General features: G+C 39.2%; 1 protein-coding gene across 1 annotated transcript; it reads left to right on the top strand.

Annotated features, from left to right (window-relative positions):
* Window positions 1-1358: 1358 nt before the first annotated feature.
* Window positions 1359-17855, top strand: spdl1 (spindle apparatus coiled-coil protein 1). The gene is made up of 14 exons (XM_047584972.1): window positions 1359-1490; window positions 7545-7706; window positions 7991-8167; window positions 8314-8508; window positions 8724-8873; window positions 8980-9078; window positions 9338-9448; window positions 9530-9670; window positions 14050-14153; window positions 14775-14895; window positions 15344-15410; window positions 15494-15670; window positions 15847-15922; window positions 17619-17855. The coding sequence occupies exons 2-14, from the start codon at window positions 7545-7547 to the stop codon at window positions 17764-17766; spliced, it is 1728 nt and encodes a 575-aa protein (XP_047440928.1). The 5' UTR covers window positions 1359-1490; the 3' UTR covers window positions 17767-17855.
* The last annotated feature ends 68 nt before the right edge of the window (window positions 17856-17923 follow it).

The following is a 17923-nucleotide window of genomic DNA, read 5'->3' on the forward strand; positions in this document are numbered from 1 at the left end:
GTTGACAGGTCAGGTTTTTTGTTGTTGTTTTGTTTGTTTTTGTTCTTTTGGATTTTGTTTTGCCTGTTCCAGTGAAGTGAAGTGAAGCGATGGCGAGCCACCCACTTGATCTAGAGTGAAGTGAACCCTAGATATCCCGTGGTCACTGAACAGGTCCTGCTACACTCTCTGGTGTGGTAGGCTCAACATGTGGAACACCCTCACATTCAGCCATGTCACACAATTCCTCCTACCCTCAATTCCCCAGATGTTTCTCCATCCCTGTAACACTGGACCTGCACTCATCTTTTGACATTTTCTTGGACATTGAACTTCTTTTGGAGTTGGAAACACATAGCTGTTGTGTAGGATAATTTGTTTAATTTGCAAAATTAATAAGTGAATTGTGTTTGTAATGTATTTTAACTGATATTTTGTTTCTTTTTTCCCCTTTGGTTTATTAAAAACTGTTACATTGGATCAGAGAAACTGAGATTTGAAATTGAAACAAAGAATTCAGGTTAATAGGGTGCACCCAAATTAGAATATTTAGCTTAATTAGATACTCAAATGATATTATTGTATATATCTATTTGATTGTTTTGTTTGTCTTGTTTTAAATTTAACTGTTTATTTATCTATCTATTTGTTCATCTATTTATCTGTTTATTCTGTTCTAATAAATTTATTTGATTTTTTTTTTTCTAACTAAAGCCAGCATTACTTTTATATTTAAAATTTTGCCTCCTGAGTGTCATTCTTACATTCACGGTGATCCAGTAGTTGAACCTATCCAATCTACTAATCCACAAGTCCTGGTCTTGCGAAATCCACAGTGTTACCACAACATAATGTTAAGCATTTCATAAGTAATGCTGATAGTACTGTAAGCACGACTTTGTGTTTGTTTAAACAGTTGAGCAGGTATTTTGTTTCATAAAAGGGATTAAACTGTCTCTCACATCTGTGAGTTCGTATAGCGGATTGCAGTGTAAATATAATAATATTAAACTTTTTGCTATGGTCTTGCTCTTATATAGCGCTTTTCTACCTACTCAAAGGTACTCAAAGCGCTTTTACAGTCAGAGACACATCCACCCATTCGCTCACACAAGCACACACACATTCACACACCAGCGGCAGTTGCACTGGGAGCAACTGGGGGTTCAGTATCTTGCTCAAGGACACTTCGGCATATGGCACACTCAGGGGATCGAACCGCTAACCCTTCGGTTCATGGACAATCCGCTCTACCTACTGAGGCATATGCCTTTGATTGTCAGTAAATGCCAGATTGGTGACCAGAAAAATCGAAAGACAGCAATAACTTCAGTTTACCTCTTTCAATATACTCCAGCACAATAGTCGGCGCTATAGATCTCGGAGAGCTTGGTTGCAAGCTACCAGAAAACCAAAAGAAGAACACAACTCTCGTTGACACACGACATCGCGTTAATTCATGGGAGCTATTCAAACTCTGGCGGTTTGACAAACGACGGATCGCTTACAAAGTAACGAAACGTTTTTTTGTTGTATTGTTTGTACTTTTTGTTGCAATTGTCGGTATCTCTTCAGTTATGCTGTTCGGAGTTCAGTAGTCGCTCGTCTCGTAGAATAGCCCCGAGTCAACGCTGTGTTTTTAAATTAGTTTTTTGTTTACTTTAGTATAAACGTTGCCTGTTTTGTTAAACATCAAGCGTTCCTCAGCGATAGATTTATTCAGTAGCTCTCTTGCAGATCAGACCAACATTGGTTACGGTTGCTTTGTAAAAACGACAGCGGGAGTGCACCGTTTTCCACTAAGAGCCACTAGGCTAAAATGGCGCTGGGATAAAGTTATGCGTAATGATAGAGAAACCGAAGCCTTCTGAAACAATTGCGCTGAAATGGCTCAATCACTAAGATGCACGTGAAAAAACGAATTATTGCCTTAGTCCGACTCTGACTGGACTCCGACTAATGTCGGACTCCTTATCCGGCTAAAACACGCAGATAATACATTTGGAAATCGATTTTCATCTGCATGTATATATGGAGGACCAACTCCAAAAACCTACAAAAATAAATAAAAAATACTTACAGATATATACCATAAATAAATAAATCACTTAATACCTAAATATATATGCCATAAATCATTAAAATAAACAAATACCTACATATATGCATAGATAGATAGATGCTATGCTTTGATAGCCTGTTGCATTTGACGTCATTTACCGACACAAGCACTGAACCTCAGATACCCAGGTAGTTGGAGGAAGTGGTACATCACTTGACTATGTCCGTCTGTTTTGTGTTTCTTGGTTTGAAAGAAAGGACTGGCCGATGGCAAGTGTAGCCAAGAATAGTACAGTGGTCAGTGACACTGGCTATCATATGGGAGGTCGTGTTTTCACACCCAGTTATTGTGAATCATTCTCAAAGAGTCAGTAAGTAAGTGAGTTTTTGATTGTTTTGTCTGTTAAAAAAAGCTTAAGTTACTAAAGTGAAGTGATCTGGTTTTAATTAAAATGCAGTCTATTGAGTGTAAAAGCAGGTAGATAACGCAACGTAAGTTGCCTTCAACTTTTCTTTCGTGTAGATGCTGGGTTTCTCAGTTTGGTATGTGTCTGCCGATTGCATGGTGGACAGTCCAGTAAGTAAGAATGTATGGGTCAGTGAGTGTTGAAATATGCTAACCGCTGTTTACAATCTACAGTGTTTGAGATACTTCACATTGTTTACAAACTGTGAAGAGGAGGCTCAGAGGTGAGGCTCAGTTGTAGTGTGGTTGCCACGGAGTGTCTGAGTGTAAAATGGTATCATCGGCACATGTGGTTCTTGGAATTGCCCAGGTTGTCCAGGATGGAGCCTTGAGGCACCCCTTTAGTTATGGTGAAAGGGTCAGACGAAATGTTTTCAGTCTTTACTTGCTGAACACGGTCATTTAGATAGCTCGCGAGTTGCAGGAGTGTGATGACAGACCGATGCTAGTGAGCCTCTGTAGGAGAATGGAGTGGTTTGCAGAGTCTGACCAAGTCAAAGATCGATAAAGGCAGCAATGCAGATCTGCTTGAAGTCTGAGGAAGTAACAATGTCATCCAGGACCTTCAGAGTAGCTGTGATGCATCCGTGACCTGGCTGGAACAGAGACTGCAGGTTGGGAGAGAATGTTATTTGAAGTCATGAAGAAGCTGAGCTTAGGGATGTGGCCATTACAAATGCTCCAGGGTGAAACTGCCTTTAGCCGCTGATACGGTCTGGAAGGCTGCAGAAGCACTGATCTCAGCCACATGCCCAGGCAGTTCAGCGTCTAGTTATATTAAAGAGTTATTATTAAAGAAACTAGTAGTTGGGTGAAGATATTTAAGCTATTTGATAACCTCAGTCAATGTTGATGAGCTCTATTTTACTCTAATTATTACTGCTAACATTATTTTAGCAAGTTTGTATGTTGATATATGTGCCACAAGACACTGTTTCAGACCGGACCATTTTCTGAACATGCATGGTGCAACTGTGTCACTGTGAGGTGTGGTGAAAATGGATTGTTTGCGGCACAACTAGAAGACCATGAAAACACAGAAGACCTTGTTCCAAAAAGGTGCCATGTCAATTCTGTGGGTTTTTTAGGGTGACCAGATGTCCCCGATGTCTGGGGACAGTCCACAGTTTGGATGACCTGTCCCCCGTCTAAAGCTGTCCCCGATTTTTAGCGCTTGATAAATTCAATTCAATTCAGTTTCATTTATATAGCGTCAATAACAATACAAATTGTCTCAAGATGCTGACCTGAAACCTCCAAAGCAAGCCTGAGGGCGACGGTGGCAAGGAAAAATTCCCTTTTAACAGGAAGAAATCTTTAGCCGAACCCAGCTCATATGGAGGAACCAGCTGATTAGTTTCATCAGGTTTCATGGATGAATATAGCAGGGTATCATCTGAAATGAAAGGGTATGCCGTGCTTTCTAATAATATTGCGGATATTAAGGAAAGCGTGTATATGTGAATAATATTGGTCCTAACACAGAACCCTGAGGAACTCCATAACTTACTTTGGTATATAGAAGAATCATTGTTTACATGGACAAACTGGAATCTGTCTGACGGATAGGATTCAAACCAGTCGAGTGCAATACCTAGTAATCTTGATCACAGCTTCAAGTCTCTGTAGTAGAATACTGTGATCAGTAGTGTCAAATGCAGATTCTGTACTATGATGAACTGTAAAACCTGACTGAAAATCTTCAAACAAACCATTTCTGTTTAAATGGTCAAACAACTGATTGGCAACAACCTTTTCTAAACTTTAGAAATAAAAGGAAGGTTGGAAATTGGCCTATAGTTGGCTGAAACATCCGGGTCAAGAGTGGGTTTTTTAAGTAATGGTTTAATTACAGCAGTTTTAAGAGACTGGGGCACATATCCTGCTAATAAAGATCCGTTTATCTGATTTAATATGGAGGTATTAATAAATGGAAAAACCTCTTTGAGCAATTTAGTTGGGATGGGGTCTAGAAGACAAGTTGATAGTTTAGATGCTGTAATAACTGAAGTGAGCTCAGGAAGATCAATTAGAAAGAAAGAATCCAAATATTGACTCAGTCCTACAGAGATGTCTAATGCCACTGTACTTAAATCTTTGACAGATGGAAGGATGCTATGAATTTTATCTCTAATGGCAACAATTTTATCAGAGAAGAAACTCATGAAGTCATTACTGCTGAGGTCTGAAGGAATAGATGGCTCAACAGAGCTGTGACTCTTTGTCAGCCTGGCTACAGTGCTGAAAAGAAATCTGGGGTTGTTCTTGTTTTCTTTTGTTAATGATGAATAATGTGCTGTTCTAATCTTATGGAGAGTTTTTTTTTTTTTTTTTTTTTTTTTTTTTTTTTAGGTTTTAAACTATCTTTCGAGGCTGTGTGAGCTTCTTCAGAATTAGTGGAATGCCAAATTCTTTCCGGCTTTCGAACTGCCTGCTTTGAACTACGCAACTGTGAATTATACCATAGAGCTACCCTCCTCTGATTTATCACCTTATTTTTCAGAGTAGCAACCTAATTTAAAGTTGTACTTTGGGATGCTGTCATGCTATCATCAAAATAATCTATCTGTGTTGGAGTTAAATTGTGGTTGATGACATACACATCACTGACATAAGGCACTGAGGTAAACAATGAAGGAATTAACTCCTTATATCTAGTTACAGCATCATCGGATAAGTGTCTACCACAATGAAGTGTCTTTTCAATTTCAGTGTAATCTATCATTCTAAATTCAAATGTTATAAGGAAATTATCAGACAAAAGAGGGTTAAGAGAATATCAGACCTTCAGTTTATGTGCCATATGTTAGGACAAGGTCTAAGGTGTGATTAAAACAGTGAGTTGATCCATTTACAAAAGCCAATTGAAACTAATAATGACATAAATGAACCATTAAGACTTTCACTACCAACATCAGCATGGATGCTAAAGTCACCTACTATCATGACTTTATCTGTTCTAAGCACTAAATCACATAGAAACTCAGAGAATTCGGCTAAAAATTCCAAGTAAGGAGCAGGTGGGTGATACACCAAAACAAAGAATGAGAAACAAAAAAACAGTTATTATGGTAGCTGGTCGTGCTACTGTTGACATTGCAGACATAGCATGTCTAATGTGTTTAAAAATATGTTTAATGTTATTGTTATGTTATTAATGTTAATGTTTATTCCATTGTTGTTAATGTTTAAGATGGTCATAATGTTTTGGCTGTCTGGGTGACTCAGCATTATGTTGCCACAACAACTAAGTCCATAGCTGCTGTGTTAATTGGGCCTCCTCTCATATTGTAATGCTGAAATGGTGTGAGTGGTTGTGATATTTTGGCAGACTTGTATACAGGGTTGTATGCTGCATATGCTGCTAAGATATCAGAGGAGTCCCTGAGTAATGAATTGGTCTCACCTGTGGCTCTGGCGTGAGGGTCAGAGGTTGCCATGGCAACTTGAGGTGGTTGTCAATGACGACAGAGGCGCGCTCGGCAGGGTCAGACACAACGAGGGCAATATTCTCCATCTGCGGTGGTTTCACATTTGGGCTTACTGTAACAAAACAGTAACTAGAGTTAAGATTTTGGAGACATGGCTTCTGCGAGATGTTACCACACTCAGAGTCTCACAGTTTAAATTCTGTAAGTCTCACTGCTTTGACGAGCACATTATGAAAGACAGAACAAGTTTGTCTACAACTGGAAAAAATCATGTGTCTAGTGTGTAAATTGTGGCCGGGACGAGTATGGAAACAGTAAAGGGTTCGTATGCTGTGATCGGGAGTTCATGGAGTGAGATCTGACCTCCTTCTCCACTGGTCTCTGCAACTGCTTCATAGCCGTAGGGGCCACGGGGCAACGAATCGAGGCCCCTACAGCTATGACACAGTTGCAGAGACCAGTATTAATAATAAGAATAACCACACAGTATAACAATAGTACCTCGGTGCATTGCCCTTTGGTCCTAATAAGATTAGATTAAAGTAAAATAAAAATAAACAGTGTAATCAAAAACTTCGCAGCTTTAGCATTATGAACAAATATACAAAAAGTAGTTGGCAAAACAGTGTCCAAGGTGATGTGGTTATTTGGCCAGTTGCATAGCAACAGAGTCAAGGATCGTGTCGCATGATGTTTCCTTGTCCACTGAAAGAGGGATGTAAACTCAAACTGAGTGTGTCCGCCCGTAGAGTCTGAAGTCGGCCGGGGACAGACATACTGTAGTAGTCTGTAGCAGTCTTTTGGACAAAAATGCTTTTAGTTTTAGTCACATTTTAGTCACTCCTATATGTGTTAGTTTCAGTCCAGTTTTGGTCAGCGAAAACTCAAAAAAGTTTTAGTCAGTTTTAGTACAAAAAAAAGTAAGAGAAAAGAGTTGTCTTTTAATAAATTAATTTACGTCAATAAGTGTTGGACTTTGGAATCAAGGTTGAAAGGTTGTATCAACCATTGCAATTCACAAAACAACAGTTTATACCTTAACACACCTTAACACATTTGTATAATAACCATATTTCTTACCAGATTTATAGCTCTAGTCTGGACTTTCCCATTGATGGAGATGCAATGCTGCCGTGCTGTACTGTTGGGCAAAAACCTTTTATCTCCATATTTCAATTTTTTTTCATGAATTTATGCCCTACTGCATCATACAAGAATGTCACACAAAAGTTGTGAACATAGCAAGTCATCGTATCATTGACGAAAACAACACTGACCACCATGCGACATGATCCATGCCACATTAAAGTCTGTCTAAGTCTAAAAGCATCTCTAGTTATGCGTACATAAATAATACATAAAATAAATAAATACTCCAGAGTAATGTTATTAATTTTATAATTAATGTTACTATTTATACACTGGACAAGATGGAGTAATTGGTTATGTTACGTCTAAAAGAATTATTCTCTCAGAAGCATTTCCATCTCTGACATAGAGTTCAGCATCCTGCCATGCTCTGTTATATTTTAGTTTAATGTTATTTTATTTTGTTATATTTTCAGAAAATAGTATTTTGACATATGCCGCTTTCCTTCTCTCCTCAGATGGCAGCAGAAGAGGAGATCCAGCTGCTGAGAAGGCAGCTGAAAGAGAGGGAGGAGCAGGTCCACCAGGCTGCTCAAGCTGGCTTGGATCTCCTCAACCAGCAGATGGAACTGCAAAACAAGCTGGATGAACAGAGAGTAGAGATGACCAATGTACTTGAGGTATGATGATGCCATTTAGAAGGGCAACATATACAAATCTTAAAAGATACTCACTTAATCTGCAATTTGCAGATGACACACACTGTCAGTTGTATACAGCTATACAGATAGTTTCACTTTTACACAATAAGAGATGGCCATGTAGAACATTCTGCTGCAAAACCCAAACAAACCACCATGGCAAATGTTTTCCAAGAATTTATGTATTTTTATGTACAAAATCCCAGTGAAAGCTGCTGATTGTTTGAAACATCACCACTTGTCTTTGTATGTCTGTGTAATAGACTCTTGAGCAAGACAAATACTCCCTGCAGAAGGAAGTGGAGCTGAAGATTCGGATGCTGGAGTCACTGCAGTCAGACTATGATTGTGTAAAGAACCAGCAGAAAGAACAGCTCCTGCAACAGCAAGAACATCTGGAGAAGAGTCACAACATGGCACTCAATGAGCTCCACAACAAGGTAGCGCAAACTGTGCTCTACCTCTAGGATAACACAACACACTCTACCTCTAGGATAACACACTGAACTACAAATTAGAGGCATTCTTCATAATAATGATACAAATATGAGCCCAAATGAATATCCATCTACGTGTCCTGTCTCAGATAATGAGGTTGCAGTCATCTCTGGAGGAATCCCAGCTGAATGAAAAACAGCTGAAACACAAACTCCAAGTGCAGACTGAAACTCTGAAAAACAAGATGGAGGAACTGCAAGCCCTGAATGAACACACCCAGAGTTCCATGACATCTGAGATGATGGAGGGGCAGATGAAGATCATGGATCTGGAAAGCAGTAAAGTGAGGGGAAGACAACTCCTTAAACTAAACCTGTATGGACTTCAACTGTTATCTGACAGATATTTTTAACTTACTGGGAAGCTACTCTTAATTATCAGTGGTGTGTGATCTTAAACTTATGTTGGCTCATTTTGTGTCCCAGCTAATTCTAAATATCACCCTTTCTTTTCTAATGATGTTTTATTAGCAAGTGGGGTGAACTGTTTTTGTTCTAGGTGGAGTTGGAGCAGACACTGCAGGAATTTCAATATAGAGAGCAGCAGTTGGAACTGGCCAACAGTAGCCTGCAGCGCCAGGTGGAACGACTCATAGAGGAGAAAGAAGAAAGAGACAAAGAAGCTGTGTCGTGGTTCAATGCATTAGAGGTAAGCATTTGTATTGTTAATGGATCGATGGACAGCACTATGACCTCTGCCTCAAAGTGTATGCTGTATATGCTCATGCTATATCTTTTTATTTCTGTAATTGTAGAAGTCTCGTGAGGTGAACAGAGACCTCCAGGTCCAGTTGGATCAGTTTCTACAGCAAGCCCAAGATCCAAACAGCAAAGGGAACTCCCTGTTTGCTGAGGTATAAGACAAACAACAAGAAAGGCTGACTCTGCTGAAGTGGAAAATTTAATTAAGTCAAGTCAGTTGTATTTATGGAGCACTTTGAAGAAACAATAAAAAAGTAAAAATGTATCAAAGTGCCGTACTTGCAAAATCATAAAAAATAAATACGCAGTCAACTTAAAGAAAGCAAAAAAGTTATTTTAATTTTAAACAGGAATGTATGTGTGTAAACACAAAATCCCTGTTAAAATCAGCATGGAAATCTTGTTTTGCAGTTGGAGGATAAAAGAGCTGCGATGGAGAGACAGCTGATAAGTATGAAGATCCAGTATCAGTCACTGCAGAAAATACATGCCTTCAGCAAACAGCAAATGCAGCGCATGAAGGTATTGTGTGTCATTGAGAGCACCTGTACAATACACTGATTGTTTCTTGTATGACATTGTGTATGTGCATGTGCTGTGCAGGTCCAGATAGCCACTCTGATGCAGCTGCAGGGTTCCAGGGCGGACCCTGCTCAGCTGGAGAGACTGCAGTGCATGCTCTCTGAGAAAAATGGAGAGATCCAGAATCTAATGACTAAACTGCAGAGACTGGAAAAGGTGGAGGTGAGGATCACATAAAAAAAAATCTGTTCATAAAATATTCAGTATGTTCTGTACCTATTCCACGTAATAGTGAATATCCCAACCTAACTGATGACATGCAAATTCAAAGGGCTATACTTATACAGTAATACATAGGTAATACATAAGTAATCCATACATAGAAAAAGCCCCAAAACAAACAAGTTCAGAAATTACGTTATGTGTAATAATGTGAAATGACACAGGGAAAAAGCATTTAACAGACTGATATTTATTTAATACTTTGTACAAAACTCTTTGTTGGTAATGAAGCTTCGAGACGCCTCCTGTATGGTGAAACTAGTCACATGCATTGCTCAGATGTGATTTTGCCCCATTCTTCCACACAAACAGTCTTTAAATCTTGAAGGTTCTGTGGGCCTCTTCTATGAACTCTGATTTTAGTTCTTTCCATAGATTTTCAATTGGACTCAAGTCAGGTGATTGGCTGGGCCATTCTAGCAGCTTTATATTCTTTTTCTGAAGCCAGTTGAAAGTTTCTTTGGCTCTGTGTTTGGGAACATTGTCTTGCTGAAATGTTCACCCTCGATTCATCTTCATCATTCTGGTAGATGGCAGCAGATTTTTCTCAGCCCCACACCATAATGTTCCCACCTCCAAACTTCACTGTTGGTATGGTGTTTTTGGGGTGATGTACAGTGCATTTTGTCCTCCAAACATGGTGTGTGTTATGGCATCCAAAGAGTTCAATTTTGCTCTCATCTGACCAGACTATGTTCTCCCAGTATTTTACAGGCTTGTCCAAATGTTTTGCAGCAAACTTTAAATAAGCTTCAACATGCTTTTTCTTCAGAAATGGAGTCTTGCGTGGTGAGCGTCCATACAGGCCATGGCCGTTGAGTGCATGCTTATTATTTTCTTTGAAACAATTGTACCTGCTAATTCCAGGTCTTTCTGAAGTGGTCCTTGGCTCTTGGACAACTCTTCTCATAATTAATTTCATTTCTCTGTCAGAAATCTTGCGAGGAGCACCTGGTCATGGCTGATTTATGGTCGAATGATGTTCTTTCCACTTCCGGATTATGGCTCCAACAGTGCTCACTAGAACGTTCAGAAGTTTAGAAATACTTCTGTAACAAGTGCCATCAGAATGTTTTGTAACAATAAGGTTGTGAAGGTCTTGAGATAGTTCTGTGCTTTTACTCATCATGAGATGTTCCTTGTATGACACCTTCGTAATGACACACCTTTTTATCGGCCATCAGTTTGGACTGAACCAGCCGATATTCATTTGCACAGATAAGAGGCAGGATGATCACTGATAGATTTCAGCTGGTGTCTTAGCTTTCCATGCCTTTTTCCACCTCCCTTTCTGCATGTGTTCAATACTTTTTCCCTCTGTTATTTTACATTATTACACATTTCTGAACTTATTTGTTTTGGGTTCTTTCTATGTTTGGATTACTTGGGTTGTTACCAACACCTGGTGAACATTTCATATCAATAGCACCTTTAGAAATAAGTTTACTATGAAAAATTGTGATGTGTTCAATACTTTTACCTGCTGTATTTGGACACTGACATTGTTATATTAGCTGTATACCAACTTGTTAAAAATACAGTTTTATACTCAATATTGGCTTAAATTGCAGGCTGTGGTTATCGCGGCTGTAATTTGAGGGTGTTTACATCCAAATTGGAGGAAGGGATTAGGAATTAAACCTCTTTAATGTGTAGCTGCCTCTTTTTCAAGGGATCAAAAATAATTGGACAGTTGACTCAAAAGCTGTTACATAGGCTTCATGGGCTATTCCCATTAATCCTTCATCATTTAAGCAGGTAAAAAGCCTGGACTTGATTCCAGGTGTGGCCTTTGCATTTGTAGGCTGCTGTTGTGAATCTACAACATGCAGTCACAGGAGATCTCCATGAAAGTATGAAAGACTAGACTTTGATTAAGACAGATTATGACCCATGAGGGAAATTACTTTGTCACTGTAGCTTCGTTGCACATAAAAGTAAACACTCATAAAAACCACAAGATAAAACAAGATAAAATTGAGAGTAGATTCAAGTAAAATAAAAATACACAGTCCAATCAAAAAATTTACAGGTGATGTGGTTGTTTGACCAGAGTTTGTCTGCCCGTAGAGTCTGAAGCTGGGCACAGATGTACTGTGGTCGGTATGAACCAGGTCTCCAAAGCACTTCTCATAACACATCCTCTGGGTTCCATCAAGCGCACACAGTCCATCGATCCTGCTGCCAAAGACCTCAGGTTCTCCATGAGGACAAACGGCACCGCCGACCCAAACCTCCTTCACTGCTCCTCCACCTCCAACTTCAGCCTGGTATCCCCAGGATTTCTAATAAAGTTCAGCATGAATCTCAGGCCTCACTCTCGGCAGCTCAGGGGACACAGACAGCGCAAGCATCTGATCTCTGGAATACACCACTGGACACAACGGCTGCTCTGCTGAACGCCACAGTCAACGACACAGCCAAAAACAAAAAGTCCAGAAAAATAAAAATAAAAACAGCACCATTTGACTGGTTTCAAGGCACAGAAAAACAGCAACAAGTCAGACAAAAATAACCACTATAACAACCCAAAAATGTTATTCTTCACAAAGCTACTGGCGACATGCAACCACATAAAACAGACCAAATCCTTCTGAGAGATGACTGAAATGCGGCCATATCATCAGTTTGGTACATTCTGAGAAAAGAAAAGAAAAAGACCTCGACCTCTCAATCTGACGGATGAACGCAGGATTCTTCCCACTTTGTCTGCTGTGTTCTTGGGCAAGACACTTAACCCACCTTGCTCCACTATTTTATGATTGCAAGTGATGTTGGTGGTGGTTGGAGAGGCCGTAGGTGCAGATTAGCAACCACGTTTTCGTCAGTCTGCCCCAGGGCAACTGACTTTAGGGGGAAAGCAAGGAACGGCTCCCTAGCGTGAGTACACCCTGAGTGTCTATGATAAAGCACTATATAAAACCCATGCGTTATTATGAAGAAAAATCCCTTTGCAACATCCACCCAAGTGAAGAACACTCTCCAGCAAGTAGTAATAAAAAGAAGACTATGTAACACAAAGGGGCACAAGGTGAAAACTTCAAAAACAGAAATGCCAGATTAAACTATCAAAAAGCTATCAAAGACACCAGCCCAGTTCTGGAAGAGCATTCCTTTAACAGATGAAACCAAAATCAACCTGTACCAGAATGATGAGAAGAAGAAAGTATGCATAAGGCTTGGAAAGGCTCATGTTTCAAAGCAAACATGGTGGTGGCAGTGTGATGCATGGACATGCATGGCTTGCAGTAGCACTGGGACACTAGTGTTTATTGATTATGTGACAGAGGGCAGATGCAACTGTATGAATTCTAAAGTGTATAAGGATTCAGCTAAATGCGGCAAAGTTTATTGGACAGTGCTTCACAGCACCAATGGACAATGACCCAAAACATAAAGCAAAAGCAAGGAGTTTTTTAGGGCTAAGTAATTCAATATTTTGGGTCGCCTTTCAGTGAAGTGTGAGATCGATCGCTTTTTGCTTCTGGTCCGTTTAATGTTTTACTAATTTGTTTGCGTCATTGTAATTTAAACATAAATAAATTAACCAAAATAATACGTTTTATAGGTGGCCACATAAAATTAGGCACATGATTAAAGCGATTAAAAATAAACTTAAACATCTGGTATAGATGACAATTAATGGCTAAAATAATTTAAACAATTCTCCTGGGGGATTAATGATTGGTAACCCTATATAAATAGATACTTAAATATACAAATACAAATATTGGGTCATATAATTAGTAATATAATTATATTTTGGCATCAAAAGATAGAAATAAAGGAAACTTTAAAAACTTCAAGGAGTGTTCATGTGATTTTACATAGGAATAGAGTTGTGAAATAAATCAACGCATAATAATCGTGATTATCGTAATATCGTGATAAATTCTCTGACAATAATTGTACTAAGGAAAACTGAAATCGTGACATCCCTACCCACAAATAAGCAACAAATGAAGACAGCTGCAGTAAAGACCAAAGCATCACAAAGGAGGAAACCTAGCATTTGGTGATGTCATTGGGTTCCAGAGTTCAGGCAGTCGCCTGCCTGTGAAGGATTCTGAACAATACTTAAAAAATTAACATTTTGTTCATGGTAAGGTTAATTTGTCCACTTATTTTTGAGCCCCTGAAATGAGGAGCCTTTATTTAAAAATGGATGCTATTCCTTAACGCGTAGGTCTTCAACAGGAGGTCCGCAGGCCTTAGGGGATCTACGGTGGTACTGCCTGGGGGTTGCAAAATCTTTGGTTGATTAGACATTTTGATATTTACCCATTAACATGTGCGTGTGTCTGTGTCTGTGTGTGTAGATGTTGTTGAAGTCTCAGGCTGCTAATACTGCTCCAGCAGAGGGAGAAAGTCAGGATGAGACATACTACACTGACCTACTCAAAATGAAGCTCAACAACACTGTGTGAGTTCAGCTGCTTCAAACATTCCTCTAAAATCCTTTGAGGCCTCACTTTATCAAATGGCTGGGTTTATTCTCAGGGTGGTTTTACTGTGAAGACAATCACCCATTTTTGAAGACATCAATAAAATAAACGCCATTGAGGTAATATGAGTATGAAGTTAACAAAAACCCTGATAAAGACACAATTTACAGAGAGATGATGTGAAAGCAACTGGTTGCAGTGAAACAAACTTAGCACATTGTTTTCACTTGTATTCTACGTATTTTTAAGATGACAAGTTTAAGTCACATTTTATCAGTCATGTTGTTATGTGTTCATATTATGTAATGCTTTATTCACTAGTGGTCAGATCTATAAGACACATGATGTCTTTTATTTACTGAAATTGTGTTTGTGTGTCAGCTTGTATTGTTATTGTGTATTATAGAAGAAGTACATTTGTTTATAGCGTCACATTAGGATGGTATATTTAACTTAATCTCCCGCTAATAATGAGAATTAAAATTCACTTGGACTTGATCGAAGTCTGGGGTAATGTAAGGTTTTAAGTAAGTCCAAGTAATATTTGGGGCATGTCTACACTAAATACTGTAAATCTCTGACTGTGTGTGTGCTCCCAGTAAGGATGCAGCGCGACTAGGAGATGAGCTGTCCCTGCAGAGGATGAAGTCTTTGTCAGAGAGCCAGAGAGCTCTGGAGCTGGAGAGGAAACTCTTCAACTCTGAACGGCTGCTCAAACAGGTAAAAGGCTTCCTGCTCCATCCAGTTTCCTTCTGTTTAACACACTTGTTCATATAGAGATGCAACTAAAAGCAACACTTAAACTTTTTAGTATTCGATATTAGTAAGCTAAAGAGATAGTATGGTTTGCTTAAGGTTGATGATCCAGTACAGTGAATAAATAATTGTCAAGGTTACAATAAATGCAGTCAAATCAAAGTAAACTTACATTCCATACACTCAGCAAACAATTCATAGAAAAAAAATGAGGCTTGTTCATTTACTTTTTACATTTGCATTTACCTTAATTTGCTGAATTTAAAAGACTCTACTCATTTAGGAAGAGGGAAGCTGGTGGGAGTGGTTTGGGGATTTTCCTCTCAGGTAGAGAGGGGCATGTGGATTTTCCAGTCTGGATTGTTGCCACGGAGATTTGAGAACGTTTGCTATATTTCTGTTCCCACTGCAGGCTCAGAGTGATAAGATCAATCTGCAGCTGCGAGTAGAGGAGTTACAACACAAATATGAACCAAAAGGTAACTAGAATACCATACGCACACAACGGTTGCATGTATGTAATGTTTCTGCCCTGTAACATTGCTTCTGACTATTTATGTAGAGGTTAAAAGAAATCTTATCCTGAAGAGAAAGAAGGAAAAAATTCCAGTCGACATCATACCACCCTCCGAAGATATCAGACCTGATAAAGAGGTTGTTGCTGTTGTGGATGTGATGGACAATAAAACCACACACCCTGAGGCAAACACCTGTCCTACACAAGAGAGCTCCACACAAGGTGAGTGGACATAAGTCACTCATTTTGTGGAGAATGGATCCAAACTTGAAATCAAAATTTGGTTCAGTTACTTATGGCAATTATTATCAAATGCACACAACAAGGAAAAGATATTTAAAGTTTGCTTCATGTGACATGAGGGCAGCATTGATCATTCCACTCATCTTTCCTTACAGGTTCAGAGACTGAACTGCGACCAGCTAAGTGTGTGAAGATCAGTGGAGAGGAACCTGTTGTGATTCCCAACTGCAGGTACTGTCAGCACTGGTGAATATTTCAGGTCATTTAGTGACTTTGGATGCTATGAAAGACACATTCTTCCATCTCTTACTTTTCTGCAACTGAGCTCTGTGTCGGGCTAGTGATGTACTGTTTATTCTGATGTATTCCATCTGGAAACTAGTTGACAGTTCACTTCTTCTACTTTCTATTACACTGTTACATTATGTCACAGTGGGGTTTACTAATCTTTTCAAATTATACGTTCAGCCCAGTGTTGTGTTTTTGTATAGCTGTGTGATACATGTTGTGTACAGTCAGACTGGGCACAATTATTTAGATTTTTTGTAGTGAACATCTTAAAAAGCACAGAATTTAGTTGTCTCTGAAATGCAGTCGAAGGTATCCAAAGTCTTTAATAAAAATAATTAAATAATAATTGATACTATATTGATCCCTGAGGGGAAATTATGTTACTACTGTTTGACCCATCCATGTGTCCACACAGTAGTGTGTACAGTTGGAGCAGTGGACTGTAGCCTCAGGTAGGAGCAAATTGGGGGTTAGGTGCTTGTTCAGGGCACCACGGTCGTGGGAGGCGCATCTGGACCCTTCAGCCCCCCAAGCTACATCTCTAATCACTAATCCACAGCTCCCCCGTAAAATGAAATTTAGTCCTCAGCCACCTAAAGGATTTGAACCCAGACCTTCTTGCGTTGAGGCATCATTGCTCACCACAACACCACTGTGCTGCTCTTTAGTTGAATTAACCAAAATCTTTTTTTCCTGTCAGCTGTAGACAGCTGTAGAATTTTCTGTCAGGAATTGATTGATTCATAATGTGTCAGTTTTAGGAAAATATTAATTTACTAATTGATAAATCCAGTGCATTGACAGAATATTCAGAAATGGCAACAATATCAAAATACAGTTGCATCTAGGGGTGGGCGATATGACGATGTTAAATCGTGAACGATTACAGCGTGAAGACGATCTGTCAAACTGTAGAGATCGTCTAGGGCACATTCTATAAATTGTGACGCGCTTTCTTACCCACCTCCTTGTTTATGTGTGTAGTGGCTGAAAGCCAGACAGAGACGGGGGAAAAAAAAAAAATCCACTTCCATTATATGGAATTGGTTTGGATTTTCCTCAACTTCTGAAGCGCAGAACAGGTTCACACGTCGAACCTGTTCAATCATTTGAAGAGGAAGCATCCCAAACAATATGCTGAGAGCCAAACAGCGAGGGGCCCGGCGCCGGTACCGTATGCAGAGGCAGCAGCTAGCGCAAGACCAAAACAGTCAACATTAACACAGGCATTCGTTCAAGACGGTAGAAAACTTTCTGCAAGAGTGCACTTTATTAGAATGTTGTTGTTGTTTACCTTAGACTTGATTGTTTGCACATGCAGGCAAAACTGCGACTACTTAAAATTAAATCTATTAAGAAAGGTTCTTTGGACTAAATTGTCATTTATTCCCTAAGGCCTGCGGACCTCCTGTTGTCATTTATTCATTTTTCAATATATGATCGTGATAAAATCGAAATCGTGATTTTATTTTTAAAAAATCGTGATATGATATTTTTGCCATATCGCCCAACCCTAGTTGCACCCAAAAAATAAATGTCACAAACAGCTGAAAGACTGCTTCATGTTCTTGAAGATGACTCACAGTTCCTGCAACATGATCTGCTGTATTCATAATAAATGATTTGCATTTTGCAGCCCTGTTTTGACCGACTGCAAAGAAACAGAAATGGAGGAGAACCAGCAGCAGAAGAAACGAGAGGAGAGTTGCAAGAAACACAAATCTGTAGAGACGATCCATGTCAGTTCAAAGAGCAGCATGGAGAACCAGTGTAGTCAGCAGTAGTACTCATCCTGAACATTGTGTGTGTGTGTGTGTGTGTGTGTGTGTGTGTGTGTGTATATATATATATGAACATCCTCTAACACATATATCCTAAAAAGAAATGTATACATTTAAATATTGCAATTTTTATGTGTACTTTTTTCTGTTTTTTTTTTTG

The sequence above is a fragment of the Mugil cephalus genome, chromosome 5 (assembly GCF_022458985.1).
Source record: "Mugil cephalus isolate CIBA_MC_2020 chromosome 5, CIBA_Mcephalus_1.1, whole genome shotgun sequence".
Classification (NCBI taxonomy): domain Eukaryota; kingdom Metazoa; phylum Chordata; class Actinopteri; order Mugiliformes; family Mugilidae; genus Mugil; species Mugil cephalus.